The sequence below is a fragment of the Mchenga conophoros genome, linkage group LG10, assembly GCF_057382185.1.
Source record: "Mchenga conophoros isolate Kocher_MC1m ecotype Shallow Benthic linkage group LG10, M_conophoros_male_GT1.1, whole genome shotgun sequence".
Classification (NCBI taxonomy): Eukaryota; Metazoa; Chordata; class Actinopteri; order Cichliformes; family Cichlidae; genus Mchenga; species Mchenga conophoros.
Genome location: NC_140535.1, coordinates 20,451,038 through 20,468,519, shown reverse-complemented (window position 1 = coordinate 20,468,519; position 17,482 = coordinate 20,451,038). Strand labels below are relative to the sequence as shown.

Sequence of the window (17,482 nt, the reverse complement as noted above, 5' to 3'; positions counted from 1 at the left end):
TATTTTTATTATTGTTTTATCCTTTTTTTTAATTCAAATTTCTTTTCACTCAGTTGCAATTTTAGTTTAATTTTGGTGAAATACAAGCTTTGTAACACAAATCTTGCTTATTTTTTGTCTGTCTGTCCCTCAGACTCACAGTGCACATGGACGATGAGCTTCGTCTTATTTCCCAGAATTCCCTGCAGAGCCTGTTACTTGATTTCTCAGACTGGAGGGAAGACGTCCTTTTTGGTTACACACATTTCCTTTTACGTGAGGTATAGCACAACCTTCGGATGTTTTCATGCTGCTCTTCTAAAGTGTTAAAATCATACTACCTACATAGTGACATATTAGAAACATTTCCCCAGAACTAATTTAGATTCTCACAGAGTGATGTGGTCCTTAAACTGAAAGGTGAACATTTAGAACCATCATAGTAGCTTCTTACAATAGGACCTCTTTATTATATGCTTATTCATAATTTCAAAGTGTTAGCCATAAAACATTGTTACCAGTTATGACCGAAGGGGGTTCACTTCACAACAGGAGTGTCGTATGCTAAATACTTCCAGGTCCAAGACACCCATCAGTGTCTGCAGGATGCATCCGTCAAGCTTCTTCTCCAGCTGCTCACACAGTGGAGGTTAGCTCTGCAGCTCCAGGGGAAGATGCGAGGGGGAGTTGAGGTTTGTATAGAGTACTTTATCATTATGACAGTCACACTTAAGCCAACTATTTCCTTTCCTTTAGGAGACATGATGTTCAGTGTATTTAAAATTATATTAAAAACATTTAGAGAAGCCACTGAGCTTGAAAGGTTGTTGAGGTCTTCTGGGTTTGTCGGTCTGAAAATGCATGCTTAATTACTTTTTACTAACCCTCCTAACTTTCCATCAGGCCAGCCCTAGACTGCCAGAGCGAAGCCCTCATTGTTCAGTACTCCATGCGGTGGAGGGCCTTGCTCTGCTGCTCCTCTGTTCGTGTCAGATCAGCACAAGGAAGCTGGCAGTCGGCGTGTTAAGAGAAATACGCTGTCTCTTCACGGCACTGGGACATGCTGAGGTAAAGCACAGAAAACTCACATCTTCTCCTACCAGCTCACCAGCTTGTCTCACTTTATAGACGGTAACAAAGCAGTGAAGAAAAATACAAAAACAGTTCGGTAACAAATGCAACAGCAATCTTGTGACAAACTGTGATTAAAGAGGGAGAAAGGGTATGGAAATAGGATTGAAGGAGAGCCATCTGACTTGCTGTGATTAGACATGCATTGTGTGACGCTGTTATAAAAATAGCTGATTCTATAAATGTCTTTCCCTAAAGGACGATGACAAACCCATGATAGAGGTCATGGACCAGCTGAGCCCTGCTGTAATGGACAGCTTTGTTCACGTGGCTGTTTCTGACTCAGTATGTATATTTGTGCTTAGAATGTGAGAGTGATCAGTAACAAAAGTGTATCGATGTGATAAGTGATTTTACAAATGACTTATTTGCTCCTGTTGCCTCTCTCAGTCCACCTTGCCTCTCAGCCACCACGTTGACCTCCAGTGGCTAGTGGAGTGGACGGCTCGACTGGTAAGCAGTTCGTACGACGTGAAGAGCCCCAGCCATGTCTGGATTTTTGCCCAGTGTGTGAAGGACCCATGGGTGCTCTGTTTGCACATCTTTTTGCGGCAAGAGCATCTGCCTAAGCACTGCCCCGTTGCTCTAGGATACGCCTGGCCCTACGTTTTCACACGGCTACAGCTGCTGCTGCCTCTGGTTGATCCCAAGTACATGAATTCACATTTATTACATTACACTTTAAGGATTTCACTCTAAATAAAATGACATGCAATGATAGCAACTTGTGTATGAAAGATTAAACTAATGCATTTTCACCTGTCTTCATGCAGCAGCCCAGTGAACGCTAAGAAGACGAGCACGGCAGGCGCCAGCGACAGCTACATCTCACTGTGGCGCAATTACCTAATCCTCTGTCTCGGAGTGGCTAAGCCAAGCATCATGTCACCTGGCCATCTCAGAGCGTCTACACCTGAGATCACTGCCACCACACCTGATGGCAGCGTCACCTACGACAACAAGGTGCGCATTTGTCCTTCAGTTGATAGCAGAGACGTAGAGTTTAGAAATGTGCACAATTTTTTTTTAATTCCTATTTATTCTATTTATCCCCTTCATATATTTTATTTATATTTGTCTCTGTATTTATATATGTGTGTGTGTGTGTGTGTGTGTGTGTGTGTGTGTGTATATATATATAATATTCTGTAACTTCTGTCGGTGCTGTGCTTTTTGGAAATCGAATTTCCCAGAGGAACCCACCCGAGGGATTAATAAAGTTCTATCTTATCTTATCTTATCTTATCTTATCTTATCTTATCTTATCTTATCTTATTATTTATTGATTTCCAACTAATGAAAAGCTTAAATGATTGGATCTGGAAACAAAGAGCAAAATGGACTTAAAGTGTGATATTTTAAAATGTAAAGATTGATCTCTGTGTGCGTGTGTTTTACTTATTTATTTACGTTTCATAGGTTATAGGCACGCCCTCTGTGGCCTGGCTTTTAAAGCAGCTCGTCCCACTGATGAGAGCTGAGAGTCTGGAAATCACAGAGTCCCTAGTGCTGGGATTCGGATGCACAAATGCTCTGGTCTTCAGGTACTGGAATAATAACCTACACAACAGTAATAAAACACAAATCCTGCTTTGATGATGTTAGCCTTGGTTTCAGTGCTAATGTTATTCTTGCCTTTGGCAGAGAATGAACTGAAAAAGACTGAATAGACAGAACAAATACAGTTCTAAGTAGATGATATGCCAGATTTGATCTGAATCTCTTCCATGAGAAAGACACGATTCTTCAGTGGGTTTTATCTTACCTACTCTCACCTGTCTGTTTATGAGCTGCATACCTGACACTGAGAGAAGAAAATGAGTCAGTGATGTAGAAGAGAAATTCTTGGAGGGGCAGAGACATATCACATTTTTTCAAAGCACAGAGGTTCCATTGTGACAGGATGGCATTTTCATTCTAAAGGAGATCAGCTATTTTTAACCTAGAGTATTTTCTGAAAAGGCTCTCATTGTTATTAAAAAGATTAAGGTCTGCCCAGACAAATTTGTTCCGTCATTACGGCGTCTGAGGATTAGTGGTTTTAGGGAACATGACATTTGGGTTGCACTGCATAGATTTATGTCACACATCTTCATTGTTCCCATGAATAATAACTATTTATATACAGGGGAGGATATCTCATTTAGCATTTTGGCAATCAGGTCATTGATTGATTGATTTTTTTTCTCCCTCAAACAGGGAGCTTGTCGAAGAACTCCATCCGTTGATGAAAGAAGCACTGGAACGTAGGCCTGAGGTAAAACACACACCGAGGTTGTGAGAGAAAACTGACTGTGCAAAATTGAGAATATTTTCTAGATTAAGTATAAAACTAGATTACTATAAAATCAGGGTTGTAGCTGATGTTTTCCATAGATTAATAATGTTTTGTTTATGAAAATGGAATATAGGTTTTGTCCACAGTCCACTATAATCAGAAGTACTGCATGTTGTACTGATGCTTTGGGCTGATTGGGACATGATGAATGTAAAAACAAAGAATTACCAGATTTTGTTTTACCTAATTTTTGTTTCTAAGACAAATGAGAGCCACATATAAGGATATTCATTTAAAATTTCAATAGAACAGTAACAGTATAATGTCCTTGTAAGTGGATATCAGGCCCTTGTAAAGCAAAACTGAGTATTTTGGTCTAAATAACCCAAAATGTGATGTCCACATATGTGGACCCCGGGTCCTAGGAGGTTAATCACGATTTTGGACTTTCACTGTAATTTTTTTTCCTTAACATTTTAAAGCTTTTCCTACTGACAAATGACCATGGCCATATATACTACACCAAAGTAAAGGAGTAATAGATGAACATTTAAATGACAGAAAAGTTCAATTTTGTCCAAAATCTACAATAGAAAGAAAGAGTTAATTGCTAATTTCTTCCATTTACTACAGCAGTATTCCATTATCCTGTAGAAAAACAGAAATACTGCACTTCTTTTTTCTTAGCTGAAGATATCTGAGGGATTCAGTGTGTAGTTCAAGTTTTTTACACTGACAAAAAGGGGAGATTCACTGGTCTGACCTACTTAAGGTCAGAGTTGGTGGATTGTGGCCCAGGAAGTAAAATGACTTTGACATCCTGGATCTGCTTTGTGGCAGGAAACTAACAACCTGTCTGTGCTTCCAGAACAAGAAGCGTAGAGAGAGGAGGGATCTTCTCAGGCTGCAGCTGCTGAGGATATTTGAACTACTGGCTAACGCAGGAGTCATCAGTGACAGGTAGCACATACATGTATCATGCACTGAGTCATCTCGTTTTGTTTACTGGGCTTTGATCCTTATGCACACAAAAAGTTAGACTATATTCATCTCTCATCTCCTCCTGTCTGTAACTCTAGTCTCGTTTAGTTTACCAAGGTCATATTTTCCTCCTTGTTTTCCTGTAGCACTAATGGAGCTCTGGAGCGTGATTCCCTGGCCTTGGGTGCTTTATTCCTCGAGTACGTGGACTTAACCCGGATGCTTCTAGAGGCTGAGAATGAGAAAGAACTGGACGTGCTCAAAGACATACGAGCTCATTTCAGTGGGATGGTAGCCAATCTCATCCAGTGTGTGCCTGGTAAGATTATTATTTTACTTCTTACCCTTTTAATTTTATAGTAATTTTCTAGTTTGACTACTACACGTCCATTTTTCAGTATCAGGCAACATACTGGGCTTTTCGGAGTCATTTTGTCTCCTGTTCTCACCCTCAGTGTCTCTCTTTCTTTCTCTCACGTCTGTGCAGTCCACCACAGGCGCTTCCTCTTCCCTCAGCAGTCTCTGAGGCACCATCTCTTCATTCTCTTCAGCCAGTGGGCCGGGCCCTTCAGTGTTATGTTTACGCCTCTTGACCGGTACAGTGACCGCAACCACCAGATCACTCGCTACCAGTATAGTGCTCTCAAGGTAAGCAGGTCCCAAATCACCAAACTTCTTTTTTCAGTAATTCAGGATATTTTACAGAAATATAAGCATTGCTTTGCTTTTGTCTCCCAGGCCATGTCAGCAGTTCTGTGCTGTGGTCCAGTTTTTGACAACGTGGGTCTCTCTACTGATGGTTATCTCTACAAATGGCTTGACAACATCTTGGCCTGTCATGACTTACGGGTAGGTGGACTCAAGGATTTCTTGGTTTAACTTGTTGTACAGTTAGCTCTCTATGACATGTATTTTGGCATTTTAGTTTAATCTAAGAAGTTACAAATCAGTTTTTAATACATGCACCACAACACAATAACATGTCGTCCTTTAGGTGCATCGTCTGGGGTGTGAGGTGGTCATTCTGCTTTTAGAACTGAATCCAGATCAGATCAACCTGTTCAACTGGGCCGTGGACCGCTGCTTCACCGGGTCTTACCAGCTTGCATCTGGCTGCTTCAAGGCCATCGCCACAGTGTGCGGTAACAGGTCGGGAATCACACCCTGGTTCTAATCTGAACTCCTGATGTTTTTACCATCAGGGAACAGATGTAGATATAAAGCTTACTTTATTTACCACGATGCCCGCTTGCTTGTTAATACTCATTGGTTGAGTTCTTACAGTAACCAATAGCTCTTTCTATTTATTATGCCAGGAATTATCCATGTGACCTTGTGACTTTGCTCAACCTCGTGCTGTTCAAAGCCTCAGACACCAGCAGGGAAATATATGAAATCTCCATGCAGCTGATGCAGGTATGCTCACTTTCATGGCACATATTAAACAAAGTCATAAAGCCAAAACCTGGCAAAGATTTAAAAATAAATGTTTCCTGCAGGTGCTGGAATCTAAGCTGTGTGCATACTCCAAGCGGATGGTGGAGCAGAAGCCTGGTAATATTTTGTATGGGACGCACGGCCCCCTCCCTCCTCTGTACAGTGTCAGCCTTGCGCAGCTCTCCATCCAGCTTGCCAGCATGTACCCAGAGCTCACGCTGCCTCTTTTCTCAGGTAAATTCTTCTCATCTGTTCTTCTGTGGAATTCTTCCAAATGGTACAAATGCAACAAAAAAGAACAGTTAAATATAAACTAACTAATATATCTATATGCATTTTTAGAAAAAGGTATCTCCTTACACTTTAATGTGGAAGAGAAGTTAATAAGGAAGCAGCATAAGTTAAAAAAAAAAATGAATAAGTGAATTCTCCTGGTATTTGCAGAGGTGAGCCAACGTTTCCCAACCACCCATCCTAATGGCAGACAGATCATGCTATCCTACCTGCTACCCTGGCTTAGTAACATTGAGCTAGTGGACACAGGTCTCTTACCTCCTGCTTCAAGTCCCTGCACACCAGAGGAAGAACCTCGAGGTCAGGCTCGGGGCCTGAGTGCATCCCCCAGCCTGAGAGGCAGCGGCTGGGGCTCCTTGCAGGCAACATCATTGGTGCTCAACAACCTCATGTTCATGACTGCTAAGGTGGGAAGCCGAGTTAATTCTTACTTGTGAAAACTCCCAAACGCACCTCTAGCTTTCTAATTAGATTTTTTTCTCTTTACAGTATGGAGATGAGGTTCCCGGACCAGAGATTGAGAATGCCTGGAACGCTCTAGTGTCGAACGAGAGGTGGAGCAACAACTTGCGAGTCACCCTGCAGTTCCTCATCAGCCTGTGTGGTGTTAGCAGTGACACCACATTACTGCCTTATGTAAGAGCATTTTTTAGTTAAATGCAGTAATCCTCACAAAGATATCATAACAAATATGCAGAAGTAATGCAAATAACCCAGAATTTCTAACTAATGCTTGCTCATCTGTTGTAGATTAAGAAGGTGGTGATTTACATGTGTCGCAATAACACCATCCAGACTATGGAGGAGCTCCTGTTTGAGCTGCAGCAGACCGACCCTGTCAACCCTGTGGTTTTGCACTGTGATAATCCTCCATTTTATCGCTTTGCTGCCAGCAACAAAGCCTCCACATCCCAGACAGGTGAGGGGATGTGTTCCTGTCACAGTCTGTGGAGTCAAATTAGATTTTCATCTCAACACTTACCCCTGGTTTGAACTTGACAGCTTTTTTCATGTGACAGATGGATGACTCTGCTGTGTTTCTGTTAAATGTGTAGGCACCACCTCCAGTAGTAACACCGTAGTGGCTGGTCAGGAAAACCTGCCAGAGACAGATGAGACCAAGATGGTCAGAGAGAGTGAAGAACGGTAAGTCATTTTTTATACCTTATATACTTATAGCTGCAGCATGGGTTGTCATGGTGATACAGTGTTTTATTTGGGTGAGACAGTCTCTCAAGAGGCTGTCATAAAGATAGCTAAAAAATGTCAGCATCGTATCAGTTACTGTATGTAGCGATGATAATACCATGAGGATATTGTCAATCAAATCTGGAAATGCTGAGTTTGACTTTAAATGTGGTGGATTTTTCACAGCCGGGCGAGGGCTCACAACAGACTGGAGTCTCGTTACAGCAACAGCTCCGGAGGCTCCTATGAGGATGAAAAAAGTAAGCCCTGACTTGGTTCTCATGAGGAATAAAGTACAATCTTTGACACACACAGAGCCCAGGGGTTTTCACAGCTTACAGCTGTTATTTGGAGAGACTCTGAGGATGTAGACTTTTCAGTGATAAATCTTCACCATTTTAACTTTAGACTTTAATGGTAATTGTTACTGACAGTTCTTGTGCTATAACTTCTCATCCCACATTTTTTTTTTTCTGGCCAGATACAGAGACTAAAAGCAAATGTTTTAAATGTGTTGTCATGCACCTTGTAATAGCAGCCATTGACATTCTTGTCAAAGTAGGTTAGATGATTCCTATAATTTAAACAGCTAGCTAAGGCCCCAGTCACACAGGCCAATTCATCAACCATCTACTACACAGCTACAGACCGAACACTGACTCCAAACGCCATCTTTCAAGCTTACTCTTTGTTTCATTCATGCAAAAAACAAAGTGTAAAAATGACAACCTCGTATGCGCTACAGTTGGTAGTATTTTTCAAACACAATAAAATGAAGTCGCAACAAAATTGAATCACAACTACAGTATTAAGGAAAGGTAAAGGTCCCTACAATAAAACAAATACCACTTTTTATTGAGTTTTCCAGTTATGGTGGACAAGGCAAAAAGTTAAGCTTTCAATTGATTTAAAACTCCAGGTCTGTGGTAACTAATAAGCTGGAGTGGAAGATTGCTGCCACTCCCCCTCCTCGGCCTGTGCTTTGAGGATTCTCAAAGGATCAGTCCTTATGCTTTTTAAGTGAAATGGTTAATTGTGCACTACTTTTAATTCAGAATTATTGCTTTGGTGGGATATATGTTTCAGATTTTACTAACCAAATCTTTCTGTGCTCATAGATGACCCACTTCCACCTTACGCTGGATGGCTGCTGAGTATTCTCGAGACCAACCGTCCTCAGCCGTTACCCATGCCTGTTAATGGAGGCTGCTGGGCACCTCTGGTTGACTACCTTCCAGAAACTATCACACCTAGAGGACCACTGCACAGGTGCACACGAACAAACACAGATGACCTTTAGTAAACTTCTGAAAAAACAGGATCTTAGCTAGAAGAGTGATGTTACAATCAGCAGGGCCAGACAGCGTTTCAGAGACATGTTACGCCTACTTTCAGATTTTTGGATAAACTCAAGCACAGAATGAAGCCAAGCCAGCTTGCTCAGGGTCTACTAGGAAAATAGTTCATATTAAAAGAGCTTTCCCACTTAATCTTCTCTGCCTGTCCTGACACTTCAGAGATCAATACTCTAAATAAATAAAATGAAGACTGTTGTAGAGAGCTTTGAAATCTATGATCCATGTACAGTTCATGCACTAGCACAGATTACAGGAAACATCAAACATCAAATGTTTCCATCAAACATGCCAAGATTTTATCGTACTCACATAAAATTTGTGTGTTCCTCAGGTGTAACATTGCAGTGATCTTTATGACCGAGATGGTAGTAGACCACAGTGTGAGAGAAGACTGGGCTTTACACCTGCCCCTACTACTACATGCCCTCTTCTTAGGTAAGCATAACTGAACTCATGTCACGCTTGAATCGGTTAAACCCTGTATGGATTAATTTTGGGGAAAATGGGGTAAGAAGAAAAATAAGCCAAAATCGCCTGCATAGAATGTACTACATGCATTTTGGAGAATGTGGAAGTGCTTGATGGGTTATATAAAAAATTCCTCAGTCTCACGCTGATAAAGCAAATGAAACACGTGGTAGATCGAAAAGAACTTGAACCAAAACAAGATAAAATCAAAAAGCGCGGGTGTCAGGGTGTTTGCCACCGAAACAAACACACAAAAATAGCCTTGAGATGTTGAAGGTATTTTCTGTGACGTCCACTGAGCTCATAGCGTGACGATGTGTTTTATCGCCATCACACAGAGACGTGGAAGTGGACAGGCCGTTCTCAAGTATCACAATGAAACACTTTCAATCTAGCATGTAGACACATACCTACCCCCACCCAGATGCCAGCTGTATTATTATGCGCTCAGCATATTCTACATACTAACTTTCAAGTTCATGAGATTCAGCATCATCTGGTCTTTTTGCATGAAGTTATCCAGGAATCCATGTTTGATTTGATTTGATTTTTATTTTTTTTAGCTTTTTTCATTCACTGTTGCACAAATTGAGGCACAACAAGCCTTTGTAATACTACAAAAGCTGTTGTTGTCTTACTCGGTGTGTACTTCGTTTTCTAGGTCTGGACCACTACAGGTCAGAGGTCTATGAACACAGCAAACGTCTCCTTCTTCACCTCCTCATTGCGCTCTCCTGCAACAACAACTTTCAGGTCAGATTTCCATTTTAATGTTTGTTATTATTCGGCCAGTTTATTACATGAAGTAGGACTGAAACTTACTTTACTGAGTTCTGCAAAGCTTTACATATTCACTGAGCAACACTTCTTTTTGGGGGTCCAGGTAATAGCCTCAGTACTGATGCTGACGAGAGAGATCAGCGACAACAAGACCCTCACAATCAAGTCCAGCTACCACACAGAGTACCAGCAGTCACGTAAGTAGAAAATATTGAGTGTGTATACAAGCATTTAACAGTCCTCTGACATTTACTAGAAAGATATGACCTGATGGACCACTTTTCATTGGAAAACTAAGAAACTAAACAGTGTAGTACACAAAAATCAGATTAAAGACTCCAGAAATTATATTACTGTAGCAGTACACTTCTCTATAGCATGTCATAATATTCCTATAGACGCACCAGACTTTTTGCGGGAGTGGCAGGCATCTCCCGTGGTGGACTCTGGTCTCAGCTCCACCTCCAACTCATCCTCTGCTAGCCTGGGTGGTGGCAGCACAGCCGGCAGTGTTGGAAATCTGCCCCTTGTAACACCCGATGACCTGGAGGATCTTGAAGATGCGCCCAATGAGACGGATGAGAAGACGAACAAACTCATTGAGTTTCTCTCCACCAGGTAAACACAACTCTGGTCATCTTTTGTGCTGTTCTCGAGGTGGACACTGCGTGTGGGTGTGACGTGCGCTTAAATTTCACTGTAGTCCACACTGTGTGAGCTGCTCGTGTAACGTTTATGTGGTGCTACTGGTGGTGGGTATACAGTGCTTGGAGTACTGTGTTGTTATTGCACAGATCATTTGGGCCACTGTGGGTGCATGAGGACATCACACCAAAGAACCCCAACTCCAAAAGCACAGAGCAGCTCAGCAACTTCCTGCGCCACGTTGTCTCTGTCTTCAAGGAGTCCAAGTCAGGTGAGAAACCACTGAATAACAGCTACAGCAGACCTCACCCAATCTTCACAAATGGAGCAATAATCGACTCATTTTAGACCTGCACAAGGGGTGAAATATGTCCATCTTCACAGACTTCCACCTGGAGCAGCAGCTTAGTGACGTGGCCTTACAGACGGCTCTGTGCAGCTCCTCGCGTCACTATGCCGGCAGATCTTTCCAGATCTTTAGAGCTCTCAAACAGCCGATCAACAACCATGCTGTCTCTGATCTGGTCTCACGCCTCGTTGAGGTGGTGGGAGAACATGGAGACGAGGTGCAGGTGAGAGAAGAGACATATAATAGAGATGTAGTGCTTTCAACCTGATGCATTTGGTGAAGATTCACATTATTGCTGATGTTCATACCTGTACCTGTTTCAGGGCTATGTGATGGAGGTGCTGTTAACTCTGGAGTCAGTAGTGGTGAATCTAGCAGAGTGTCTGAAAAACAGTGACCTTATGGCAGCTCTTACCAGGTTAGTCTGCTTTGAATGTTAAATCTTTGGAAGTAATAATAATTTGAAGATTACAACATATGTACAGATTTAAACAGCCTCCTTCTGGTGTTTCAGAGCTACTTGATACTCCAACAGATTCAACATTTTGCTTTCATTGTGTTTGATTTGTAGGACATCCTCTCCAGACTTTGTGACAAGTGACAAACTGATGAACAGAAAGAGCACAGGTCAGCTGAACTTCCCTGGCCCAGGATTTGTCGGCCTGTCATCGCAGCGCCACCAGCGCTCCTATTCTGTCCCCAAGAAGTTCGGCGAGTGTTGCAACCAGTCGAGTGATCCCCCTCGCAGTGCAACTCTGGATCGCATACAGGCAAGAAAGGAAAATTGCTGTGTAATCTGACACCTTAATGCTAAATCCTTAATGCTAATTTTGTACTCGCTTTCGGTCTACAGGCTTGCAACAGTCACGGCCTTGCACGAACAGGAAGAAGTTCAGGCTCCTGCACATCATCGACAAATCGCATTGATCCCAGCGTTCTGTCGGATCCCGCGCACGTGTCTCATCCTTCGTCGATACTGGCCACAGTCTTCTGGGTGGCGGTGTCGCTCATGGAGTCAGACTTCGAGTTTGAATACCAGATGTCACTTCGCCTCGTTCACAAGCTGCTGTCAAAGGTAGATGAGATAAAAAAAAATTGCTGATTACAGAGGACAATGTATGTATCTGTAAAAACAACAGTTAACTTAAAGCCAAGATTAAGCAGAAGAAAGCAAACATTCCCTGTAACCTGTTTTCCCTTAATGCCATGAAGACTACGTCATCCTAAGACGCTCACACTGCTTCTATTTTAAAATGAAAGAAAGCTTTGGAACCTATTAATTCAAGGCCACCACAGACCTAGCAACTGGCTATTGATTCATTCATTGTTTTAGCATCTCAGATATTCAGTTTGCAGGTGGAAGACAATAAGTACCACAAGCAACTTTCAGCTTCACTTAAGCCAAAATCTCTCATTTCCCAGGTGCCCTTAGACAGAGCAGAGAACCGTGAGCGCCTGGAGAAGCTGCAGGCTCAGCTGAGGTGGAGCGGGTTCTCTGGGATTCAACAGCTTTTGTTGAAGGGATTTACCTCCCAGGCTACATCTGACCTGACCTTACAGCTATTCTGCCAGCTCACGCCAGTCTCCCGCGTGCCTGTTGTCGACAGCTCACAGTCTATAGGTAGGTACTGAGGATTTTATATTGTATCGTTTAGTAGTCGTACGGCAACGTGTTTATTTTTATTTATACTGGCTGTATCTGAAGTTCAAACTCTTCTCCCTGTGTAGGCTTTCCTCTGAATGTGCTGTGTCTGCTTCCTCACCTGGTCCAGCACTTTAGCCACCCAAATCAGTTCTGTAAGGAAAGTGCTGAGAGGATTGCACAGGTACTGCAATACTATGGATTCTTCAAGTGGGCTGAGTCTAGGCTTTAGTTTGCTTTTGCTTTACTTCCTTTGACTTTTTTTTAGGTTTGTTAGACAAACAGTAAAGATGTATATTTGGAGAAAGATAAAAAGCCAGAGTGGATTGGAAAAACCTGACATTTCAAAACACAGAAGAACAACTAAAAGATCAAAAAAGGCAATATTTCTCACATAACGTGTCTGTCTGCTTTTTTGTTTACTTTCTCAGGTATGTTTGGTGGAAAAGAACACAAAGCTGTCCCATCTGGCACATGTGATGACGCTCTATAAGACACGTTCCTACACGAGGGACCCTTTCTCCTGGGTCAGCGTGGTTTGCCGCTACCTTCACGAGGCTTTCTCTGACATAACGCTCAACATGGTCACCTATATGGCTGAGGTAAGTGCTTCTATATATGAAAATATGTCTTATCTTTCTCTATTTTTAGGATTTTACATTTATTGGATGTTTCTATGGAAGCTGGTGCAAGAATGTTGAGTGAGTGGTTTGTGCTGATTATTTGTTGGAAGCCTGTCCTGTTCACTGTTCAGCCAGTTGTTAAAGGACAATCCAATAATTTACAGTCAAGTTATACAAGTTATACAAGTTGGTTATACACATATTGACTTTGCCCTTAAGCAAGATTGGGTTTATGTCTGCGTGCTTACTGAATGTGACTTTCTCTCTCCAAGCTGCTGGATAAGGGACTTCCCAGTATGCAACAGTCTCTCCTCCAAATCATCTACTGTCTGCTTAGCCACATGGACCTGACTGCTGTGCAGGTCAAACAGTTCAACGCTGATGTCCTGAAGACCATTGAGAAGTTTGTCCAGGTGAGTGTCGGACAGTACTCGGTCTTCATTTTAGAGAAATGCACTGCATGCACTGCTGTTTCTCTTACTCTGTCTTTGACATGTGACTTTATAGACAGTACACTGGAAGGATGCCTTAAACATCTTGAAGCTGGTGGTATCACGCTCTGCCAGCCTTGTTCATCCAGTGTACGGCCACACACAGGGTGATCTTTCCAACCTAGAGGTCAGCAGAGTGTGGGACGGCTCTGCTAAAGCTCTCCCTGGGAAAACTCTGGATTTCACATTTGACATCTCTGAGGTAAGAAAGCTGCTGCTACTGAGCTTCTTTTTGTAAATGCCCATCATTGACTTGCAGTTACAGTACACCCCCATGTTTTGCTAGGTCATAAATAGAAAAGGATTTCCTCAAAAAATTTGCATGTCTTTCTGTTTGTTATCTTCCCAGACACCGGTGATCGGGCGCCGTTTTGATGAGCTCCAAGGATCAGGGGGTAGAGAGGGGAAAGCCAGAGCCATGGCTGTGACCCGCAGTACTTCCTCCACTTCTTCTGGATCCAATTCCAACACCATTCTGGTGCCTGTCAGCTGGAGGCGACCACAGTTATCTCAGGTAGCATCAATGCCCAAAACTAAGGTTTCACATCAGTGCTGCTTGGTTTTGTAAGACTTGTAAAAGAATATTATATTAAAATGTGTTGATCAAGTCATTCTTCTTTAGCATACTGACCTCAAATAGCCCAAGAAAAACAGATTTAAAACTTTCTGTTTATAACATGCTTAGAAATTATCCCTTGATCATCAAAGCATGAGGCATGTGAAGCGAGAAGAAAATCCATCACTTTACTGATGAGTTTTTCTTCTACATGCAGAAAAGAACCAGAGAGAAGCTGGTGAGCGTTTTGTCTCTATGTGGACAAGAAGTTGGACTTACCAAGAACCCATCTGTAAGCTAACTTCCTTGTTGTACTTGTTCTTTATGTACACAGTCAACAAAATTCAAGCTTGTATTTCTGTTTTTTTTGTTTCTATTTTGTAGAGGGAGTAAAACCTCTAAAGTTTTCTGGGGATGTTTCTGTTATTAAGATGGCTTCACTAATTGCCTCTGACAAGTCTAAAAACCTGTTTCTGTCTTCTTGTCAGGTGATCTTCTCATCCTGTGGTGACTTGGACATGATGGAGGTGCGGGAGAGCGGCGTGTCATCTGAGGACGGTGGTACCAGAGAGGACACATTAGATGACACTGCCAGTGAGCAGCAGTTTAGGGTTTTCAGAGACTTTGACTTCCTGGATGTGGAGCTGGAGGATGGAGAGGTGAGAGTCACAATAATACTGTATTTCACCTGTGTTCATTTGATTTATGCTGACACAGTGGTCCTTTCTTTCATTTTACCTTTACTGTGTCTTTCAACTTATCCACCTGTCTTTCTTCAACATATTTGAAAAGTATTTCTCTGTCCTCCCACCTCATCTCTTTCTCTCTAACTCTGTCTCTCTCTTTCTTCCCCTCGCTGCCTAGGAGCTCCAGGTAAGTCCCTCACATTGAGTACTTAACATTAGCCTTCATCAGCTCTTTGGTGTTCCTGCCTCTTTTGTTTTGATCTGGAACGTAAAAACAAAATCCTCTTTGTGCTTCATTTTGCTCTCACGGCTTGATTGCAGAACGACATTTATGACAGCACTGCTATTTTTTAAATAGAGATAAATATGTTATAGTTATTATAAAAGATAATTTTACAGGCTGAAAACAACCTTTCCAACATATAATCATATATTCATGCCATGAATAACAGTCCATCTTGCATCTTGTTCTTGTAACTAAAGCAATTATTTTGTGTTTTGAGAGATTAAAGTAAAAATGTTCCCTTCATCGCAGGGATTTTACTTCTACCGTTCATTGTGTCCATGTCTTCCAACATGTATGTGTGTGTTTGTTGTTGTTGTGTTTTTTTAAATCTAGGGTGAGACTGTCGATAACTTTAACTGGGGTGTGCGCCGGCGATCTCTGGACAGCACAGAGCTGCGCGACCTGCTGGAGGAGAGCCAGCACTCAGGCAGTACCCCCAGTCTGGGTCACGAAGACCCTCACGATTCAGACGAGTCATCAGAGGAAGAGGAGTCTTCAACTAGCCAGAGCCTCTCCCATTCTCAGCTTGTGTGTAGCCTTAGCTGCTGAATCAACACAATAAAAATCCTCTGAAGCCTTAAAAGGCTTATTATTTTTCCTGAGTCAACATTCATGATTTGCCTCCCTGTTCCAGACCAACCCGTCTCCATCAGAGGAAACCAATCACACCGATTCTCTGTCTACTTCATACGACACATCTGCTGACCCCCAGTCCCTCAACGCCACCACCCCGAGCCAGGGAGCTCTCCATGACGATCACATTGGTCTACATGTGAGAAATAATAGACTTGGACGTGGATGTGTTGTTTGCCTAGATACATTTTGAAACATCAAAAATGTAATGCTTTTGTTTTCTCAGGTGAGGGTGTGTGGTGAGGACGAGGACACTCAGGCCCAGGATGATGAACTGTCGCTGAGTGTCAACGAGCTCCCCCCCGGCTCCGACTGTGGAGAGAGCTTCACTCTGGATTTGCCGGGGCAACCTCAAAATCAGCTGCCAAATCTGGACCGTGGTCTTAACCCAGACTATTGCCAGCCTCCACTGGATTTTCTAGACCCAAACTGTCTGCCCAGGTAAGTTTGAAAGACAGGATTTAAATATTAATCCCTGCATGCTGAATACACTGCTGGATTGTTGCCAGAGTCTCTGTCAGGGTTTTTCCTACCGTAAAAACTTTTGGTGGCACACGGAAAGAAGTTTTCGCTCAAGCCAAAGGAAAATCACCAGTTTTGTTGCGTTTGATCAACAATAGAAACTCTGATAATGACCAAAAATGGCAGAAAATGTAGATTTTGTTTAATAGTGCAACAGAAAATGACTCCCAAAGCGTAACTACTAAGCCAGAAAAAACCTAATGGGACATTATTCATGGATGTTTTGCCTATTTTGTCCTATTTTTAACATTTTTGAGATATTATTAAACCCTGTTAGATACATTTTTCAAATACTTATCGTACTGGGTGCAAACAGCACAGACTCACTTCTTTCTCATCTCTGTTGTTAAAGCTTGCGTGATGATGTTGATGATTTGGAGGACCTTGGGTTTCCTCCTCCCCCCTCTCCATTTTTTTCCGCCATCTTGGCAGCGTTCCAACCCACGGTGTGTGACGATGCCGAGGAGGCATGGCGCTGCCACATCAACCAGCTTGTAACAGACTCAGATGGGTCATGTGCTGTCTACACATTTCAGGTCTTCTCATCACTCTTTAAGGTACATCACATGAAGGATTACCTTTAGGGGTTTTTTTTTTGTTTTGTTTTTTATGTTTGTATTTCTTGTTTTTTGTACACCCATTTTTTTCAAGCTATCACTCATATTATGTATAATAATATATTATATCTCTTCCATTAGCATGAATTACAGTACAGTGTCTTTTTCCAGAACATCCAGGGAAAATTCTGCACCTTAACAAAAGATGTTGCCACTTATCTTGGCGAGGGATTAAGAGGCATTGGATCAAAGTTTCTCAGGTCCTCACAGATGCTCACCACATGTTCAGATTGTCCTACCATTTACATTGATGCTGACACGGTGAGTACAGTTGGCAGGCTTCTTGCTGATCACAGTATTGTAGCTGCTTCAGTCTATGGGAGTCTAAAAACCCCAAAGACAAATCTAATACTGAGCTCATTTTTACTGCTCCTTTCTTCTTGTTGGTCTGTATAGATCATGTCCTACGGCCTCCTCGAAAAGATGAAGTTCAGTGCACTGGAGCTGCAAGAGTACCTGGATACTTACAACACCAAAGAGGAGGCTGCTGTATTGGTAAGTGCACGTTTACTTATTTCCTCCTTCAAATGTGTGCCAG

The 17,482-nt window shown here is 42.3% G+C and overlaps 1 protein-coding gene across 9 annotated transcripts in view; it reads left to right on the top strand.

Annotated features, from left to right (window-relative positions):
- The window catches only part of fryb (furry homolog b (Drosophila)), a 58,615-nt gene that overhangs the window by 30,438 nt on the left and 10,695 nt on the right, over positions 1–17,482 (top strand). For 5 of the 9 annotated variants that reach the window (XM_085289235.1, XM_085289232.1, XM_085289231.1 and 2 more), the window contains exons 18-61: positions 134–260; positions 558–671; positions 883–1,047; positions 1,309–1,395; positions 1,501–1,760; positions 1,884–2,073; positions 2,530–2,654; positions 3,310–3,367; positions 4,257–4,348; positions 4,516–4,688; positions 4,857–5,017; positions 5,108–5,218; positions 5,364–5,518; positions 5,686–5,785; positions 5,869–6,040; positions 6,251–6,507; positions 6,590–6,736; positions 6,851–7,019; positions 7,156–7,246; positions 7,475–7,548; positions 8,407–8,557; positions 8,978–9,081; positions 9,776–9,867; positions 9,998–10,091; positions 10,293–10,512; positions 10,659–10,810; positions 10,924–11,111; positions 11,212–11,306; positions 11,460–11,658; positions 11,742–11,963; positions 12,311–12,509; positions 12,617–12,714; positions 12,962–13,132; positions 13,426–13,566; positions 13,661–13,846; positions 13,994–14,158; positions 14,418–14,492; positions 14,689–14,859; positions 15,506–15,700; positions 15,807–15,944; positions 16,032–16,246; positions 16,680–16,884; positions 17,056–17,205; positions 17,341–17,439. In XM_085289235.1, the coding sequence (XP_085145361.1) occupies positions 134–260; positions 558–671; positions 883–1,047; positions 1,309–1,395; positions 1,501–1,760; positions 1,884–2,073; positions 2,530–2,654; positions 3,310–3,367; positions 4,257–4,348; positions 4,516–4,688; positions 4,857–5,017; positions 5,108–5,218; positions 5,364–5,518; positions 5,686–5,785; positions 5,869–6,040; positions 6,251–6,507; positions 6,590–6,736; positions 6,851–7,019; positions 7,156–7,246; positions 7,475–7,548; positions 8,407–8,557; positions 8,978–9,081; positions 9,776–9,867; positions 9,998–10,091; positions 10,293–10,512; positions 10,659–10,810; positions 10,924–11,111; positions 11,212–11,306; positions 11,460–11,658; positions 11,742–11,963; positions 12,311–12,509; positions 12,617–12,714; positions 12,962–13,132; positions 13,426–13,566; positions 13,661–13,846; positions 13,994–14,158; positions 14,418–14,492; positions 14,689–14,859; positions 15,506–15,700; positions 15,807–15,944; positions 16,032–16,246; positions 16,680–16,884; positions 17,056–17,205; positions 17,341–17,439 (6,553 nt within the window). Of the gene's footprint in view, positions 1–133; positions 261–557; positions 672–882; positions 1,048–1,308; positions 1,396–1,500; positions 1,761–1,883; positions 2,074–2,529; positions 2,655–3,309; positions 3,368–4,256; positions 4,349–4,515; positions 4,689–4,856; positions 5,018–5,107; positions 5,219–5,363; positions 5,519–5,685; positions 5,786–5,868; positions 6,041–6,250; positions 6,508–6,589; positions 6,737–6,850; positions 7,020–7,155; positions 7,247–7,474; positions 7,549–8,406; positions 8,558–8,977; positions 9,082–9,775; positions 9,868–9,997; positions 10,092–10,292; positions 10,513–10,658; positions 10,811–10,923; positions 11,112–11,211; positions 11,307–11,459; positions 11,659–11,741; positions 11,964–12,310; positions 12,510–12,616; positions 12,715–12,961; positions 13,133–13,425; positions 13,567–13,660; positions 13,847–13,993; positions 14,159–14,417; positions 14,493–14,688; positions 14,860–15,064; positions 15,701–15,806; positions 15,945–16,031; positions 16,247–16,679; positions 16,885–17,055; positions 17,206–17,340; positions 17,440–17,482 lie in introns of those variants that run through there. The other 4 variants (XM_085289233.1, XM_085289240.1, XM_085289239.1 and 1 more) reach the window with 2 other exon arrangements.